Source organism: Herpailurus yagouaroundi, unplaced genomic scaffold (genome assembly GCF_014898765.1).
Source record: "Herpailurus yagouaroundi ecotype Mexico unplaced genomic scaffold, PumYag 141, whole genome shotgun sequence".
Lineage (NCBI taxonomy): Eukaryota > Metazoa > Chordata > Mammalia > Carnivora > Felidae > Herpailurus > Herpailurus yagouaroundi.
Genome location: NW_024412396.1, coordinates 27587194 through 27605102, shown reverse-complemented (window position 1 = coordinate 27605102; position 17909 = coordinate 27587194). Strand labels below are relative to the sequence as shown.

Below are 17909 nucleotides of genomic sequence, written 5' to 3'. Positions count from 1 at the left end.
TCCCTTCCAGTGCTCATGGCTGATCTGTGTCTAAAGACCACCTGCCGGGCTTTCACTGTGCTGGGTAAACTGGCAGCAATTAAAAGACCTTGTTCCAGAATGATGCCTCCCTTTATTGATGGTGTTCCAGTAGGCAAATGACCTAATCCCTCCAACCTTCTAACCTGCCATGCCCTCCTGCTCCCCCTGCTTTTTAATTGGAACTACTGGCTCCAGGCAGTGAGAATGAACATGAGCTATGAATGAACTGAATCTCCCCCACCCCACCCCTCGAAATTGCAATTTTTTTTAATGATTTTTTTTTAACGTTTATTTATTTTTGGGACAGAGAGAGACAGAGCATGAACAGGGAGGGGCAGAGAGAGAGAGAGGGAGACACAGAATATGAAACAGGCTCCAGGTTCTGAGCTGTCAGCACAGAGCCCAACGCGGGGCTCGAACTCACGGACCGCGAGATCATGACCTGAGCTGAAGTCGGCAGCCTAACTGACTGAGCCACCCAGGCGCCCCACGAAATTGCAATTTAACAACAAACATTCGGCTTCCGTGTGCTTACCTCCCCCTTGTTAAAGGAACAGACCCTTGGGGGAGACTGGGGAGAAGCACAGCACATGTTTCTGGGTGGCTAACTCCATCTCCAACTGAAGTGGTCTTGGAATGGAAATGTAGCCATTTAGTATACATTTGGTTCTAGGCAGGGCTGTTCCTAGCTGGATCTCTGTTTCTTATACAGGGCCATGGGAGAAATGCTTGGGAAATTGTGACCCCTAGAGAGTTAAAAAAATTCTTTGTTTTTAATGTTTATTTATTTTTAAGAGAGAGAGAGACACAGAGAATGAGCAGGGGAGGAGCAGAGAGAGAGGGAGACACAGAATCCGAAGCAGGCTCCAGGCTCTGAGCTGTCAGCACAGAGCCTGATACAGGGCTCGAACTCGCAAGCTGTGAGATTATGACCTGAGCCGATGTTGGACGCCCAACTGACTGAGCCACCCAGGCACACCTACCCTAGAGATTTTTTTAACAAGTTGTCCCTTACCTGCCACCACTTGCCCACAGAGTTTGTGTGAAATCATTTAAGCTGCCAGTGCTGCCTGGGGTTTTAGAAGGCCATGCTGTGCCTGGTGCCATTGGGTTAAGCTGCCTGAAGGATGATCATGGTCTCGGTCTCCAATTTGGGTCTCAGACTGGTGTCCCTGATCTGTCCACACTGTAAGAAGCTCAGGAGGCACTGGCATCAGCAGCTTTCACCCTCCTGAACAGCACCCGCCACCCCCCCACTCCCACCACTCCAGGCCTCTTCTGTCTCAGGTCACAGAGCAGGTGGGTTCTGTGAAAGAACTTTCCCTTTCTCCCCACCCCCAGGTCACAGGAAATTCATTTAGTGAGAATTAGAGGGCAGGGGGTTAAAAAGAAATAGTGAAGTTGCACCTGTTTATATTGCACAAACATTTATAATAGCAAAGGAAATATAACTGTTTCCCATAGTCCCTCAACTAAATGCGTCTATTTTTCTTATCTCTATTTCCTTCCATTCTTTGTCTAATGGTATAAATATTTTTGCCCGTGGTAGTCATAGCATAGGTGGCATTTTTGTCATGGTCTTTCATTTAACATTTCACGTGTTTTTCAATCTCTTACATGGTTTTAGAATTGTACTTAAATTTTTTTTTAATGGTTTTATTTATTCTCGTGAGAGAGAGAGGCAGAGCACAAGCAGCGGAGGGACAGAAAGAGAGGGAGACACAGAATCGGAAGCAGGCTCCAGGCTCTGAACTGTCAGCACAGAGCCTGATGTGGAGCTTGAACCCACGAACCGTGAGATCATAACCTGAGCCAAAGTCAGATGTTTAACTGACTGAGCCACCCAGACACCCCTAAGAATTACACTTGCAGGACTTTTTGTAAAAAGTTCTAAATGTACCTCCGTGCATAAACTTTTTTCCTTTGATTTTATTGTCAGTGGAAATCCTATGAAATTATTGGGTCAAAGAATACGAACATTTTCATAGCTTTTGGAACATGAAGCAGTTTTCTTTACCAAAAGAGTAATATCCATTCCCACTGCTACCAGGAACATATAAACAGGCCTATTTTAATTCATAACCTTGATGGTAATAGGACTTAAGTACTGCTAATTTAATGGGAACAAAGGGATTCCCTGGTTTTAATTTATACTTCTTTGCTGTTAAAATGAGTCTTTCCCCATATTTATTTGTGTTGCCTTTTATGTGAATTGTCTCTTTGTATTCTTTGCATATCTATCTACTGGACTTGGCATTTTCTTACAAATTTATATGAATAACTGATAATTCCCCCCAGGCCACCTAAATTAATGCCTTAAGTTTAAACATGGTAATGAAAATAAAATCTTCAAAAATAAATTTAATATGTACTACATAAACACATGGTCAATAAAAATAAGATTTTACAGTGCTTATTGTTAAGCACAATTTAAAAAAAATTTTTTTTAACATTTATTTATTTTTGAGACAGAGACAGAGCATGAACAGGGGAGGGGCAGAGAGAGAGGGAGACACAGAATCTGAAACAGGCTCCAGGCTCTGAGCTGTCAGCACAGAGCCTGACGCGGGGCTCAAACTCATGGACCGTGAGATCATGACCTGAGCCGAAGTCGGACGCTTAACCGACCAAGCCACCCAGGCGCCCCGGCCAAGCACAATTTTAAGCATTTTACCCAACTCTGTGAAATATGTACTACTTTATTCCCCTTTTATAGATGGAGAAACTGAGGCAAAAAGCAATTAATAAATTTGTCCAGGCTAAATTCAGTAGTTAAGGGGCAGTATGGCTTCTATGTCTGTGCTGTAACCCCCTTACTCTTATTAGTTTGGGGAAAGAACCAGGGAAGGAGAACAGTTGGGGAAGTACTGTCCTGAGAACTGAATCAGGTATGGGGGCACCTGAGTGACTCACTCGGTTAAGTGTCTGACTTGATTTCTGCTCAGGTCATGATCTCATGGTCTTGAGATGGAGCCCTGCATTGGGCTCTGTGCTGAATGTGAAACCTGCTTGGGATTTTCTCTTTCCCTTTCTCCCTGTCCCTTGCTCGCTCACTCGCTCTCTCAAAATAAATAAGTGAATCCGATATAATCATCCAGTCCCATAGACTCACGAAATATTTGAAACAGTATGTTAAATTCTCTTGCTTCTCTGAACTGATTGCTCACTATTTTTAAATGAATGGAGGGGCGCCTGGGTGGCTCAGTCGGTTGAGTGTCTGACTTCAGCTCAGGTCATGATCTCAGAGTTGGTGATTTCATGGCCCCGCATCAGGCTCTGTGCTGACAGCTCAGAGCTTGGAGCCTGCTTCACATTCTGTCTTCCTCTCTCTCTGCCCCTCCCCTGCTTGTGCTGTTTCTGTCTGTCTCTCTCAGAAATAAACAAACATTAAAAATAAATAAATAAATAAAATGAATGGAGAAGTGAGAAAATGTAAGCAATAAACTTTTAAGTAACTATACACACCTCATGACTTTAGGAATTGTTACCAAGGGGGTTTTGAAGGTGTGTTTCTCTTTTAGATCCTCAGACTAGATAATGTGAACTGACTAGTCTTCAAATTTGCTGATTCTTTCTTCCTGCCAGTTCAAATCTTCCATTCAAATTCTCTAGTGAATTTTTGCATTTTTCCATCTGTGTGTCCCAGTCGGGGCTTATTGGTGGGGCCCATTGATACTCTTCCTGTTTTTGTTCTGTCCATTTGTGCTGTTAAAAATCCTTTCCTCCTTGTGATTTAGTTTTATTTTGACCAGTGGTTCTTAGATCATAGAAACCTATTTTATTTGTTTTAAGCAGATTTAAGGGATTCCATTTTAGGGTGCTTCCAAATTATATGCTGAATAATGAATGAATTTTCACAATTTGGAGATGCAAAAGTAGTATTAGTATAAGAATTTAAGTCTTTGCTCTGTGGGTAAGAAAATAAATATGCTGGGACAGACAGGACGCTTTTATTAGTGGAGCTTTATTGATTTAAATCATTTTATATGAAAACAGTAGAGCTCCGCCCAGAAATAATAATGTAAGAAAATTTACAGAGGGCTGTTTACCCCACCGCTCCTTCCTTACCCCCACCATGCCTCATATATCCACTAGGTTTGAAATACGTCTTTAGGAGGAACTGTGGGCTGCTAAAATTGTAATCACAAACGAACAAGCAAAAATCACACTGTCCCCTAATTCTGTTTCCATAACTACCATGTATATTAGTGACTTTCAGTTGTAATCTGAATGAGTTGTAGTGAACTTGTACATTGTGAGTTATGGCTTTTTGAGGTCTTCTGCATGGCACGAACGATCAACCTCAGCATTGTCAGTCTGGAGTTTTAGTTTAGTGTGACAAAACTGGGGAAACTCTCTGATGCTCTCTTCAGTGTCTTTCCAAGTAAAATATGGAACTGTGAAATTCTGGTATACAATGGTCCTTTAATTAATCGGAGAGGACCAGCATGAGTGAGTATGGGGTGGAAAAAGACATGCTTGGGTTGCCTGAAAGAGGACCTCCACTCATATCAACTTGAATGGGATACTGAAAGTCAACGTTCAATCTCAGAATTTAGGGTGGTACACTCTTTGCCGTGGGGATGCCAGCTCTTGGAGACTGGAGTTAATCAGGCTTATTTTCCTGTTGAGTTTATTGAGGATTCCAGGAAATCAGATCATCTTGTACAGTTCAACCATCACAGAGAAAGGGCTGGGTATTTGTTATCGAAAGCAGTTTCTTTCATCAAGTTGAATCTCTGCTGAGACAGCAGCCAGGTTTTGAAAGGGGGATGCACCTTTTCTCAACAGGGTTTCCTGCCATGGTTGTAAAACCTCCCAACAGGAGTAATTAGGCACCTCGCGGGCTGGCCAAGGGCCACCGCGACCTACTTGTTGCCACTGACCAGAAGCAGACCTGTGCTGCGCTTGGCTGGTGGACAAATGTCCAGAGTTTGGTTCTGATTGTGTCCTGGCTGGGTGCTTTCATGCAGTACACACACTATAAAATGTATGATGTGACCTGAAAAAGACCAGTAGTAACATAGCACAATAGGGGCAAAATGGTCCAGTTCAGGTAAATTTCCCTGCTTCTAATGCAATTTACTGGTAACATGTATTTTCTTTAACTTGAGCTTTCTAGCCCACCTGTTTGGGGTTGCATCTTGGTCTCCTCCCTCACTGTGTCACAGACATACTAGGCTCATTCTTACCTCTGTGCTTCAGCAAATAGCAGCTGCTCCTTTCTTTTCACGTGGCTGTCTCCTGCTCACCCTTCAGGTCTCAGTTTAGATGTTGCTTCTTTCAGGAAGTCTACCCAGATCTCCTAAGTCTGAAGGATCCTGTTTAGATACCCTCATAGTATTTGAACTTCTACATCGTAACACTTTTTATAGGCTTTTTGATTTTTTTATTAATTTTTAAATGCTTATTTATTTTTTGAGAGAGAGACAGACAGAATGCCAAGTGGGGGAAGGGCAGAGAGAGAGAAGGAGACACAGAATCCGAAGCAGGCTTCAGGCTCCAAGCTGTCAGCACAGAGCCTGACGCAGGGCTTGAACCCAGGAGACATGAGATCGTGACCTGAGCTGAAGTCGGATGCTGAACCGACTGAGCCACCCAGGCGCCCCTCCATCACACTTAATACACTACAATATTATACTTTGTTTTCTTGTCTGCATGTCTTCATTAGCATTTAAACTTCTTGAGGCAAGAAATGTGTCTGTTCTGTTCATAGTTGTATCCTGAAGTTGTATCATAACACTTGGCACCCAATAAACATTGAAGAACAGATTCATAAATGCATGGTATGAATTTTTGTTGGTTGATGGATTCTGAATATTTGCTTTGGCTTGGTTTTATCGGCTGTGACAGGTTTAGCTGTTGAATAAGTGAATTTGCAAATGTGAAAGGCAAATCCCTAGTGAGATAGTGCGGGTGGCTAAGTGGTGTTTCTTAGGTGTCTCTTCTCGATTTGTTGGTTGACTAAGGATGGCCCACCCGAAAGGTTCTGAATCATGTGACTTACTCAGGTGATGATCCCAGAGTTTTTCCTGGAAAAACTGAATATTTACTAAAGCACACTAATCTTTTCTTCTTGCCTTCTCTAGCACTGGAAGACACAGCGTAGTGAAGAGTATGAAGCGGAAGGTAGGAACTGTGTGTGTGTTGGAGCCTGCCTGGAAAGGAAGGGCTGCCATTCCCAGGGCACTTTCCACGTCCCCATTTCCTGCATCTCTTAGCCTTCTTCCCAACAAACAGCCTTGCATGCTGGAGGCCCGCTAAGAAGTAACGTTAAGAACAACAGCAACAACAAAAAAATTCATTCCCAATGGAAAGTTCATAGTTTTAAAATCCCAGCATTTTAACCTCACACAAGGTATGGCAACTAAGATGTAGAATTTCACTTATGGGTTAATTACTCTCTTAGGCAAACTTTCAAATTAACCTATTTAGTGTTGAACTGCTGGGGCCAGCAGATGGCACTGTGGTTCAACTGACAGAATTTGAGCCCACCTCACAGCCTACCCTGGCTGTACTCTACTTAAGTGTAATTACTGTGTGTTCTCTATGTCTCTAACCTGGAAAGACACAGCAGTAATGAACTTAATTTGTTCAATAAATAGTAACGGTAGCACTAAATGCTCTTCTCAACCCTCTAAGGTTCTTCCAGGCACACAAAACTGTCCTAGTAATTATCTCATGATTAAGTACTGACTTTATAAAACTCTCGTATGTAAGTGGAAAGTTTAATTAGAATTTATGATAGAGGATAAGTAAATTTTGATTTTTAAATGAGTTTGATCCTTAGGTTTTCAAATAAACTTTATCCTTAATGTATAGGTAACTAGCAACTTGTAGTTTACAACCATTTATTCTTTCAAGTTGGTTTGTTTGTAGGTCAGAATATTTAAACGTGTAAACAGGCTAATCCTGAGACTTTTATTATTTTATGATATTTATTATGAAATCATTTCCTTCTTAGTAAAAGCAGTTCTAGTGCTTAGACCAGAAAGAAAGTGGTGATTAGATAAAGTCTGGTGGCTGTAGTTGAGGCAGGGCTGATAAATCTCTTTGGAATGGTTCTCAACTAGCCTTCTCTTCCAGTTACATCCAAGCCTTAAGCCTGTGCATGTTTTCAGTTGGAATAAAACAGACTAGAACCTTGGTATGCTTGCACAGGAGATATTTCTCGTGTGGTATAGAAAAATGTGCCTGTTTGCTCTTGTTGCAGCCTAAGAACCAGTGGTTCCATTTCATTTGGACTACAGATTCAAATCAAGATGGAATCAGCATTTCTAGTCTCTTTCTTGTAATATTTACTTTCAAAAAGCACAGTTTTCTTTGAGAACAGGCTCTCTCTCTTTGCGATTCCTTTGGGAACAGCAGAATATATGTTTTTATTTCAGGCCAGTTAAGATTTTGGAACCCAGATGACTTGAATGCCTCACAGAGTGGGTCTTCTGCTCCCCAAGACTGGATAGAAGAGAAACTGCAGGAGGTTTGTGAAGATCTGGGGATCACCCGTGATGGTCACCTGAACCGAAAGAAGCTGGTCTCCATCTGTGAGCAGTATGGCCTGCAGAATATCGATGGAGAGGTAAGCCTTGCATCATATTTTTATTCAGGAATAATAATCATGATGAAATCTGAACTGGTCACAGGCTAGGAACAGCCATATTTTGCCTTCCTGCAGCATGTTACAGAGATTCCATTCTCTTTTTTTCCTAGGAGATAAGCCTTGAAGATTCTTTCATAAGAAGCTTGTGTTGGGTTGTGGGAAAAAAACCCAAACCTGACAATAGCTGACACTCATTGAACCCATAGTACGTGACCCTCACTGTGCTAAGCATGTTACCCCACATTATTACTAGACACTAACCAGCTTGCTGCGGCCATCATGTCAGATATATCTGTAGAAGTGGCATTCACAAAACACAATGTGAGAAGGACCTGGAGTTCAGAAGATTTGAATTGGGAGAATATTTCAAAGGCCAGACTGATGAGTTTAGGTTTTTGGAGAGAAGATCTCAGTATCAACCCTGCATTCTTCAGCAGATTGAGTAACATACAAGAAAAACTTAGATCCTGAGGATGGTCTGAGCTGCTTTTATGGGGTATATTGGTGTGCGGACAGCCTTTGGCTAGGAGACCAGCCAGCCAGGAGCTATCACAATATTCTGGTCATGAGGAAATGGAAAATGGTGGGCTGGTGGTTTTGAAGATACAGGAGAATCTTGAAGGACCCCACCCCCGCCAAAAGACTCTTGCTTGGTAAAATTCTGAGCTTTACGTTTTCTGAAAAGTTAAGATGGGAACTGGCAGGACTGGGTGCTTGAAAAGCCATGAAATATAAGAACATAAATAATTCTAAGATATGTCTTTCAAACAGCTGAAAATAAGGACTGGAGGTTAGGGCTACAGTTGTAGTTTGGGGAATCTTTGATTAGAATGCTATTTGAAACCATACTCCCTGCTTGTTCAGGGGATAAATGATATTATTCTCCTAAACCAAAAACAGATTTATCATCAAAAGCTACCAAGTAGCCTCATTTGCAGAAGAGATTTTTTTCCTCCTCCTCTGTAGTATATGTGACTTTTATATACCCATTGACTACCTTTTTAATGGCTCAGTGGTCATTTATTTTCTAGTGTTGTTGTCACATTAAATTCATCCTCCTAAATTATAAACCCAGTGCAGTATGCAGAACCTTGGGATGTTTTGCCAAGAAATACTGCACAATACTGCACAAACTTGGATTATTTATCTAAGAACAATTCTTGGAATAAACTGTAGCCATTTGTGGGGAACTGCATTTTCTTCTGTGGTGGAATTTCTAAAACGCAAGGAAAGAAGTAGCTTATTTAGTTGTTTTCCTCTCATCCAAGGATGAGTAAAAGATTGCTCATTGAGTATAGCTTTTACTTAATGTTTCCCCCCACCAAAAAAAAAAAAAGTCATGAAATACTATAGTACTTTGTACTGTTAGCTCTCGACCACAGAGGAGCTGAAAGTTCAAGATGACTTCATCCACAAGCAACTTGGGATCATAGGATTTTATGACTGAAAGCAATTTTAGATTTAGTCATCTCCTCGTTTTCTAGATAAAGAAAGTGATGTCGCTGCTGCTTGTTGCCGTTACCAGGAAGGGGAACTAGACTCACTGTCTCACGTACTATGCTTTCCAGAAGAAAGGACCGCTGTACGGCAGGGAGGGCACATGCCAAATATGGCCCAAAGTTTTGAGTTGCTTTTGCGGTTTGTTCTTTTGCTATGCCCCATGTTTAAAAATTGAACTCTTGCTACACTTTTTTTAAATCAGATTTTTCTAAAAACCCAAAGATTTGACTCCCATTTTGCTAGCCGGGAGAAGTGGCTGGCTAGCTCCTCTGGACAGGACACGCACTCGTGTGTTCAGTTCCCTGCTTTAAACGGCACTCCTTTGTAGTGTCTCAGAACCATCCTGCCTCATTCATTAATATCACCTTCCTGGCCTCTCTGGGTATTTGGGTTTGTTACCCTATTCTAGTGCATTATGTCCTAGTGTATACCTTGGGAAATCAACCATCCAGAGACCTGCCTGGCTGGTGTGTTGTGAGGAGTAAGAATGTCCTCAGGGTTCTGGATCTGGCTCCTGCACAGACTGCGGAGGTGCCCCACTTGCCCATTTGACTTGTGTTCTATTTAGCCCAACCCTGCCTTTTTCTGAATCTACAACCTTGTATTCACCACTCGCCTACTCCCCCCATGTACAATAACTGGTGGGACTCACCTGCTCCTCCACTTTGAATGAATGAGGTGATGGGTTTTTAGGCAGTCTGGAAGCTGTGCATCAATTTGGCCAGGGTCACAAGGCCAAGCAGTGTGGAGCTAAGGTTAGAGCCAAAATACGATTGTTCACTTCAGTCAGCACACCTGGATTTTACTGTGACTTATGGTTTGATGATCCCGAGAGCCTAGTCCTCTAAGAAAGTGTTCTTTGGTTTGGTAAGAACAAGACAGAACTGCTGAGGGATCTTAGTGACCTCAAAATCTCACCCAAATACCTTTCCATTGGTTTTACCGTATAATTCTCTATTAGAAACTGTTCCTCTTCCAAAGATTTTCACTCTTTAGAATGGTTTCTTGTTTCAGAGTCCTCACCAGAGGAAGTGGTATTAAAAAAAGAATAGAGACAGATGTTTCCTATTGGATGTGAATTGGAAAGAAGCATTTGAGATAAAAGAAATGCCTCAGGCACTTCCATGAAGAATAAAATCAACAATTATGAGATGATGAATCCTAGCAATAGTCCAGACTTACAAAATGGATATTGAAACTTTGAAGATGTGTTACAAAGAGGCCTTTGTTAGAATGGACCCAGTTGCAGACTCTAATGCCTTCAGATTAAATGTGTTGCTTACTCTGTGGGCATCACCTGAGAACTTGTTAGAGATTCAGAATCTCAGACCCCACCCCCAGATTTAACTGTGTCAGAGTCTGCATTTTAACAAGATCCTCAGGCGATTTCTGTTCTGTACAATGGAGGGGTGTCTGTATAGAAAAACTTAAGCCCCCAAAGGAAAGAGGAATCCAACTGCCAGGAAAAAAGAGCTCATTGCCTTTCCTCCCTATTCTGTGGTGTCAGTGACTCATGCCGCTTTATCCATCCTTTCTATTCCTCTACTGCGCTAGGGAACAAACCATCTTGTAGGCAAGGCTCCGAAGGGACTACAGTCCAGTCTCTCCTTCCCCAATTACATGATGAGGACTACTGGATTACCGTTAAAGGGCACAAAACAGCCAGGCAAAATTCCCTTCTCTTTACATCTCTTGGGGCCCTTCCGTTGGACACACACAAAATCTTTCCTATCCGACCTTCATTTCTCCCGTGCTAAAGCATTAAAACAAACCCCAATACATGCAGTCCTGTTCCAAGTAGTGCTCTAAATCCCGAGTCATGAGTTTCAGACCCAAACTCTTAGATCATTGCAGTCTGTCCCAGACCAAATTCTGCTGTGCCAACATACCAATTGCAAAAATTCAATATAAACAAAATATCGTGATGAGTCACCGCAATATAATAGTTTAATGACTGTCCAAACTTATTTCTATTGTTACAACACTGGAAAGCTATATCTTTATATTTTTTAATCCATAAGAATAATGTGTAGCAACATTAAATATTACCCATTTGGGGCGCCTGGGTGGCTCAGTCCGTTAAGCATCCCACTTCAGCTCAGGTCATGATCTCACGGTTCGTGGGTTTGAGCCCCGCATCAGGCTCTGTGCTCACAGCTCAGAGCCTGGAACCTGTTTCAGATTCTGTGACTCCCTCTCTCTCTCTGCACCCTCCCCCGCTTACCCTGTATCTCTCTGTGTCTCTCAAAAATAAATAAATGTTTAAAATTTTTTTTAATTAAAAAAAAGATTACCCATTTTACAAGAGTGTGAGTAAAAAAGAAAACAGTTAATTGCTAAATTGCCTAGGATTATGAAAATGGATGTTTATACTTAGCTTGTGGAGGAGGAAGGACATATTACTGAAAAGGAAAATAAATTCAGTGAAATGAGAATAAAGGGACATGTTATATTTCTGGAGCCTTGGGGTCAACAGTGGTGCCAGTTTCTATTGGCCACGAATGTACTTTGGGCCTTGTGTTATTTTGAGGGAAATATTTAAAGTAAATGGTTACTCTTTTTCAGATGCTTGAGGAAGTCTTCCATAATCTTGATCCTGATGGTACAATGAGCGTAGAAGATTTTTTCTATGGCTTATTCAAAAATGGAAAATCCCTCACACCATCAGCATCTACTCCATATAGACAGTTGAAAAGGCACCTCTCCATGCAGGTGAGAGAGAAATAGGAAGTGGTTTCTTTGTGAGCAGAAGTTAAAACCCACTTGAATAGTTTCTAATGAATTAATCTGTTGTTTGAAGAAGAATAAGGAGAAAGAGAGAAGCAAAAGAAGAAGAAAGACTAAACCATTGGGAAGGAAAAGTTGGGTTTGAAAAATGACCATAAATTACAGAGTGGGAAGCCACTAATTATGCCCCTTAATGTTAGCTGTGGGTCCAAAGAAACCTGGTGTTAAGTAAAGACACATCTCATCTATGTCAAGGATCTCCCTACCAGAGCAACTGTTTTTGATAAGTTTTGCATTCTTGACTCCCTTGGGAAAGACAGATCAAAGGGGCTGCGTGACTTTATTTTTTTTTTTTTAATAGTGTTAGAAAGACACGGCTTCTGCTCAGTGTGGTCAGGACGGACCAGTTGGGGTCAATGTCTGGTTGAAAGGCCTGACCTTGCTCAAGTCTCTTTCTTCTCCCAGTCCTTCGATGAGAGTGGACGACGTACCACAACCCCATCAGCAATGACAAGTACCATTGGCTTTCGGGTCTTCTCCTGCCTGGATGATGGGATGGGCTATGCATCAGTGGAGAAAATACTCGACTCCTGGCAGGAAGAGGGCATTGAGAACAGCCAGGAGATCCTGAAGGTGTGGCAGCTAAAATGAGAGAGAAATGACAGACTGGGGAAGGGTTGAAAAATTCCAGAGCTTTTGAAACTGATTTGATTTGATTTGATTTGATTTGATTTGATTTGATTTCTCCTTAATGATTCCTCTGTTCACAAGCTCTCAGAAATAAGAAGTAACTTTTCTTACCCCCTTTAACCAGGAGTCTGTTGCTAACTACTTTCCATGTTTTTAACACCAAAACTATTGACAAGTGCAATGCTCTTAACTGATCTCTGGCTGGTAAAGATTAGAGTTATACTATTGTATTTATTTACAGTGCTAGAGAATATTTTGTTAAACATGCACGTAAGCATGTATGGTTTCCTTAGAACTTCAATTGAAGGTTGTTCCCAAGCAGTCACTAAAGAAATGTGATCATCCAACTTCTTGACTGTACATTCACTTCTCTGGGTTTGTATACCCTTCACAGCTTCCGCTTTAGAGGACAGAACTTGTAATTATCTTGAACTTGTTCTGATTTCTAGGCCTTGGATTTCAGCCTTGATGGGAATGTCAACCTGACAGAATTGACACTGGCTCTTGAAAATGAACTTTTGGTCACCAAGAATGGCATTCACCAGGCAGCTCTGGCCAGCTTTAAGACTGAGATCCGGCATTTGCTGTGAGTTGCTTGGAAGGTCCACCCGCCCTATTCCCTTTCCTGCCTGCCCAGCAAGTCCTTTAGAGGCCTGTGACACATTCTGTATGCAAATGGGGCTAATCTCCTATCATCTCACTATTGTGAAAATTAAGGAACGCTTAGATTTGCATGTAGGCTTCTGAAGGAAGCTGTGGAAGTGTTTATTTTGGACGGGTTTTGGTTGCCTTGGTTTTGTTTTTGTACGGAAGCCAGCCAGAGGAGAACTTTTTGGGGTCCACCTGTTGCTTAGAGATGGTTTCCCTTTAACTTGGGCTATTTCTCTTTGAAGGGAGCGAGTTGATCAAGTGGTCAGAGAGAAAGAGAAGCTACGGTCAGATCTGGACAAAGCTGAGAAGCTCAAGTCTCTAATGGCTTCCGAGGTGGATGATCACCATGCGGCCATCGAGCGGCGCAATGAGTACAACCTCAGGTGGGACTGGCGGGGCCAGGGCCCGCTTTCCCACCACGCTGGCCAGGGTGGCGGGGCTCAGCCTGCCTGCCTGCTCAGCCACACCTGGACGCTTTAAGGAAAGCAGGACCCAGTAGATATTTCCATCTCTAGGACTCTGTGTTTCCATTTTTGGTGGGTCTGCATAAGGACCTCTGAGGGTCTTCCTGGCAGCTTATTGGTCTTTCCTCCTCACAGGAAACTGGATGAAGAGTACAAGGAGCGAATAGCAGCCTTAAAGAATGAACTCCGAAAGGAGAGAGAACAGATCCTGCAACAGGTGGGCAAGCAGCGCTTGGAACTTGAGCAGGAAATCGAAAAGGCAAAAACAGAAGAGAACTACATCCGGGACCGCCTTGCCCTCTCTTTAAAGGTAGTCATCCTCTTAGTTCTCTGGTCCGTGTCCCTGCTGGGAACACCACATGGAAAACCACAGCTCTGGAAAGAGGGCAGGTCTGCCCAGGGTGCAGTCCCAGGATTCCCGTATATTTGTCCTGCTGGGTCATGACCCAGACGTGACAGAGCCCCTGCTGGGATCTAGATTGCAGGAGTGTCCAGGCTTCTGGTGTGCCCTCGGTGTCAATCAGCAGATCTTGTTCTTCTCACCCCTTGTAGTTGCACTGAGTCATTAGGGCTCTTTGGCACCTGGTTGATGACTTCTCTCTTCCCCATCCCCCACCCGATTCTGAGCAGATGGCATGGTCTCCTGCCACACACAGGTCGTCAGCTTTGTTTCTTTGCTTCCAAATATGTCTTTTGCCTTATACATCCTCTCCTCTTTTCTCGTGTCTCAGTAGAGGAAACGATCCTTCTCTTCACTGGACTCTGATACGGTGCAGCCTACTTCCATTCTGGATACCGCTACTTACCGGAAAACCTCGATCACGTTATCCAGACCTGTTTCCTAATGTACAAAATGGGCACCATTGTAATATCTGCCTCATAGCATATTTAATATGGGGACTAAATGAGATGCTGCATATGCAGCCTGTAAAAGGAAATAAGTACGCGTAGTATATTAACTGTTGTTCCTGAAACTCCACACATCAAAAACTGAGCTAACTCTCCCACCCTAACCATCAAATCGCCTCTTTTTCTGAATTTTCTCATTAATCTGTGTCATTACTATGAGGTGTCACAGGAGCTAAAACCCTCAGTCATCCCCGCTCATTAGTCTCTAAGTCCTGTTGGTGCTCTGAAACGTCTCTCAGATTTATCCCCTTCCTCCATTTCTGCAGGCTCTGAACAGGTTCAGAATTTCAGCTGACTTACGTGCATCTTTTCTTCTATCCATCCAGCCTCCATATGGCCACTAGAGTTACATTACTCAAGAACCCTAAAGAACTTAGTGAAGACGTGCTGTTACCCTGTGTAAAAGTACAGCGTGGTAGCACTGAAGGCCCTTGGAAGGGCACTTGTCCTTATACTTTTCCACCCTCAGGGCCTGCCAGCAACCCCCTGAGCCATGCCCTTAATCCGACCGCACCTGCCATCAGATCGCGCAGTTTCTCAGTGGGTCTTTATGCTCCTTCACTGCTTTTGCCAACACTGCAGACCACAGGACTCTTTCATTCCCATTATGCTTCCTTTTTTCTTGACGGAAGATAGTGCATCACAGATAATTGTGTCTACATCTGTCTCCCTCCCCACTGTCCAGATTGTGTTTTCCCTATGGTCAGTAACAGAATCTGATTTGTTAGTTTCCAGAGCACCAGAACAGGCCCAATACACCACAGAGATTGCTCCTGTTTTGACATCTAAATTTAGACATGCTTTGAAAGCTTAGAGGTCTAGCACCGGCATTTTGGGAGAAAGTGTTGTTTTTTTTGTTTTTTTTTTTTGTTTTTTTTAGGAAAAAATTCTTCAAGCATACTCTTTTTCATTCCATATTGCTATGTGAAGAGTGTGAACTAGAATGTATTAAAAATATACTGGCTTTATATTCTTCTGGCAAAATACGCTTTGAAAATAATGTTCTTCCAATCAGCCTTTAACACTGGAATGGAACATATGTCAAAATGCATGTCTGTGTAGTTTTATTTTTTTAAACAAATGTGGGTGGAAATCTCTCCAGCAAGTTTTATATATACAGAAAAAAAACCACCATTTGTGGACTTCTGTTCATGTGTTATTATAATAATTTCAGTATACAAGTTATGAAAAACTTGTATGTGCAGCTTTTACACCATTAAGCCAAAATAAGATTGTAAAGTAAATATCAACAAACTATATCTTTAATAAATGATATTAATTTTAGTTTTTTTTAAGTTCATTTCGAGAGAGAGCAGACATAAATGGGGAAGGGGCAGACAGAGAGAGGGAGAGAGAGAATCCCAAGCAGGCCCCACACTGTCAGTGAAGAGCTCGATGTGGAGCTCAAACTCATGAACCATGAGATCATGACCTGAGCTGAAGTCGAGAGTGGCGGGCGATCAACCAACTGAGCCACCCAGGCTCCCCTAGTTATTCTACCTTTTTATGTTTTTTCCGGAGTTCTCTTTTGCTGATAGGTAGCCTGCAGCCAATTGTAACAATGTGTTGAGAATGTTTTTCCATGTCATTAAATACTACATTCCAATGCTATTGGAGAGAAATACGATGCAAACCGTATATGTAACTTCAAATTTTCAAATGGCTGCATAAAAAGAAACAGGTGAATTTAATTGGAATCATTTTATTTAATCTAGTATCTCCAAAACATTATTTAGACTCCTAATCCATATACAAAAATTATTATTGAGCCATTTTATAGTTTTGCACTAACTTTTCAAAATCTACTGAGTATTTTACATACTTAGAGTATATCTCTATTTGTACTATACATGTTTCAAGCGCTTAATATCTGCATGTGTCTGCTAACAGCTACCGTATTAGCATAGTTCTGTAGGATCAAAGGAAGGGGGCAAACTTTTGGGTTATAAGATAAATACCAATTTTTTAATCTTTACTTTTGTCTTCTGTAATCTACTGAAACTTTCAAGCTGAGCAAATTTTCTCAGTCTAGAGCATGAATTTATGCTTCATATAAAATGGTACAACAGTTTGCTAATTTTTAATCTGTGCCCATTTACTTTCCCCAAATTGCTTCAGGAAAACAGTCGTCTAGAAAATGAGCTTCTGGAAAATGCAGAGAAGTTGGCAGAGTATGAGAATCTGACAAATAGACTTCAGCGAAATTTGGAAACTGTGTTAGCAGAAAAGGTAAACCTGTTTGAATTTGATCTCCTGATATGCAGCCCAAAGTGTAGTTTACTCAAAAGAGCAGAAGCAATGCCACCAAGTAAATTTCTGTTAGGGAAGTATTTAGATGGCTAAAGTAAGCCGTCAGTTTTACAGGGATCTAATTTCGGAGATTGGATACAAGGGAAACATTGCATATACTGAGAAATGACCCCTGCCTTAGTTGAACACATCACTCTAGAATGTTCTCCCATCATCCAGTTGGTAATGTTCTGCATAAATGTCACATTCCTTTCATACTCAAGAGACCATACTCTGGGTGAACACCAGAAACTGAGGCCTTTGGTGGGTTAAAGGTCCAAGACGGACACTTGGGGCAAATGAAAGCTGTGTCCTTGTCCTTTTCTAGTTTGGTGACCTTGATCCTAGCAGTGCTGAATTCTTTCTGCAAGAGGAGAGGCTGACACAGATGAGAAACGAATATGAGCAGCAGTGCAGGGTAAGTGACTAAAGAGAAATTAAGTCCAGGAGGGCCTGGGTTCAAATCCCACTTCACCATTTACTAGTGACCATAAGCATGTTACTTAATCTGTGGGTTCCTCAGTTCCTCATCTATAACATGGTAAAAATAAGAGTACCTGCTCAGTAGGTTGTGAAGAATTAATGAGTGAATATATGTAGAGTGCTTAGAACAGAGCCTGGAACATAGAAAGCACTTAGCCCAAACGTTAGCTGTTATTATTTAGTGCCCAGAATATTAGGGAATCATGCAAACTGCATTTAAGTCTGTTTTAGCTAGGTCAGAAATTGCTAGTGCTTAGGGGAGAATATAGTAGTTTTATTCCAGGTAGAGAAATACGTGGTCATATTCATGTGCTTATTCCAAAATGAGCATTTTTTAAAAATGTTTGTTTGTTTTTGAGAGAGAGAGGAAGACACAGAATCTGAAGCAGGCTCCAGGCTCTGAGTTGGACATGGGACTTGAACCCAAGAACCATGAGACCATGACCTGAGCCAGAGTCAGACACTTAAACCAACTGAGCCACCCAGGTGCCCCTCTTAAATTTTTTTTAACATTTATTCATTTTTGAGAGACAGGGGCAGAGAGAGAGGGAGGGAGACAGAGAATCCAAAGCAGG

General features: G+C 41.9%; 1 protein-coding gene and 1 long non-coding RNA gene across 11 annotated transcripts in view; one reads left to right on the top strand and one right to left on the bottom strand.

Annotated features, from left to right (window-relative positions):
- The window catches only part of LOC121031750 (uncharacterized), a 116932-nt gene that overhangs the window by 27348 nt on the left and 71675 nt on the right, over window positions 1–17909 (bottom strand). The window lies entirely within an intron of this gene.
- NIN (ninein) overlaps window positions 1–17909 on the top strand; it is a 92113-nt gene that overhangs the window by 36796 nt on the left and 37408 nt on the right. For all 10 annotated transcript variants that reach the window (XM_040477094.1, XM_040477092.1, XM_040477096.1 and 7 more), the window contains 9 exons: window positions 6111–6150; window positions 7410–7600; window positions 11687–11833; window positions 12314–12481; window positions 12988–13124; window positions 13432–13572; window positions 13789–13963; window positions 16681–16791; window positions 17180–17269. In XM_040477094.1, the coding sequence (XP_040333028.1) occupies window positions 6111–6150; window positions 7410–7600; window positions 11687–11833; window positions 12314–12481; window positions 12988–13124; window positions 13432–13572; window positions 13789–13963; window positions 16681–16791; window positions 17180–17269 (1200 nt within the window). The remainder of the gene's footprint in view (window positions 1–6110; window positions 6151–7409; window positions 7601–11686; window positions 11834–12313; window positions 12482–12987; window positions 13125–13431; window positions 13573–13788; window positions 13964–16680; window positions 16792–17179; window positions 17270–17909) is intronic.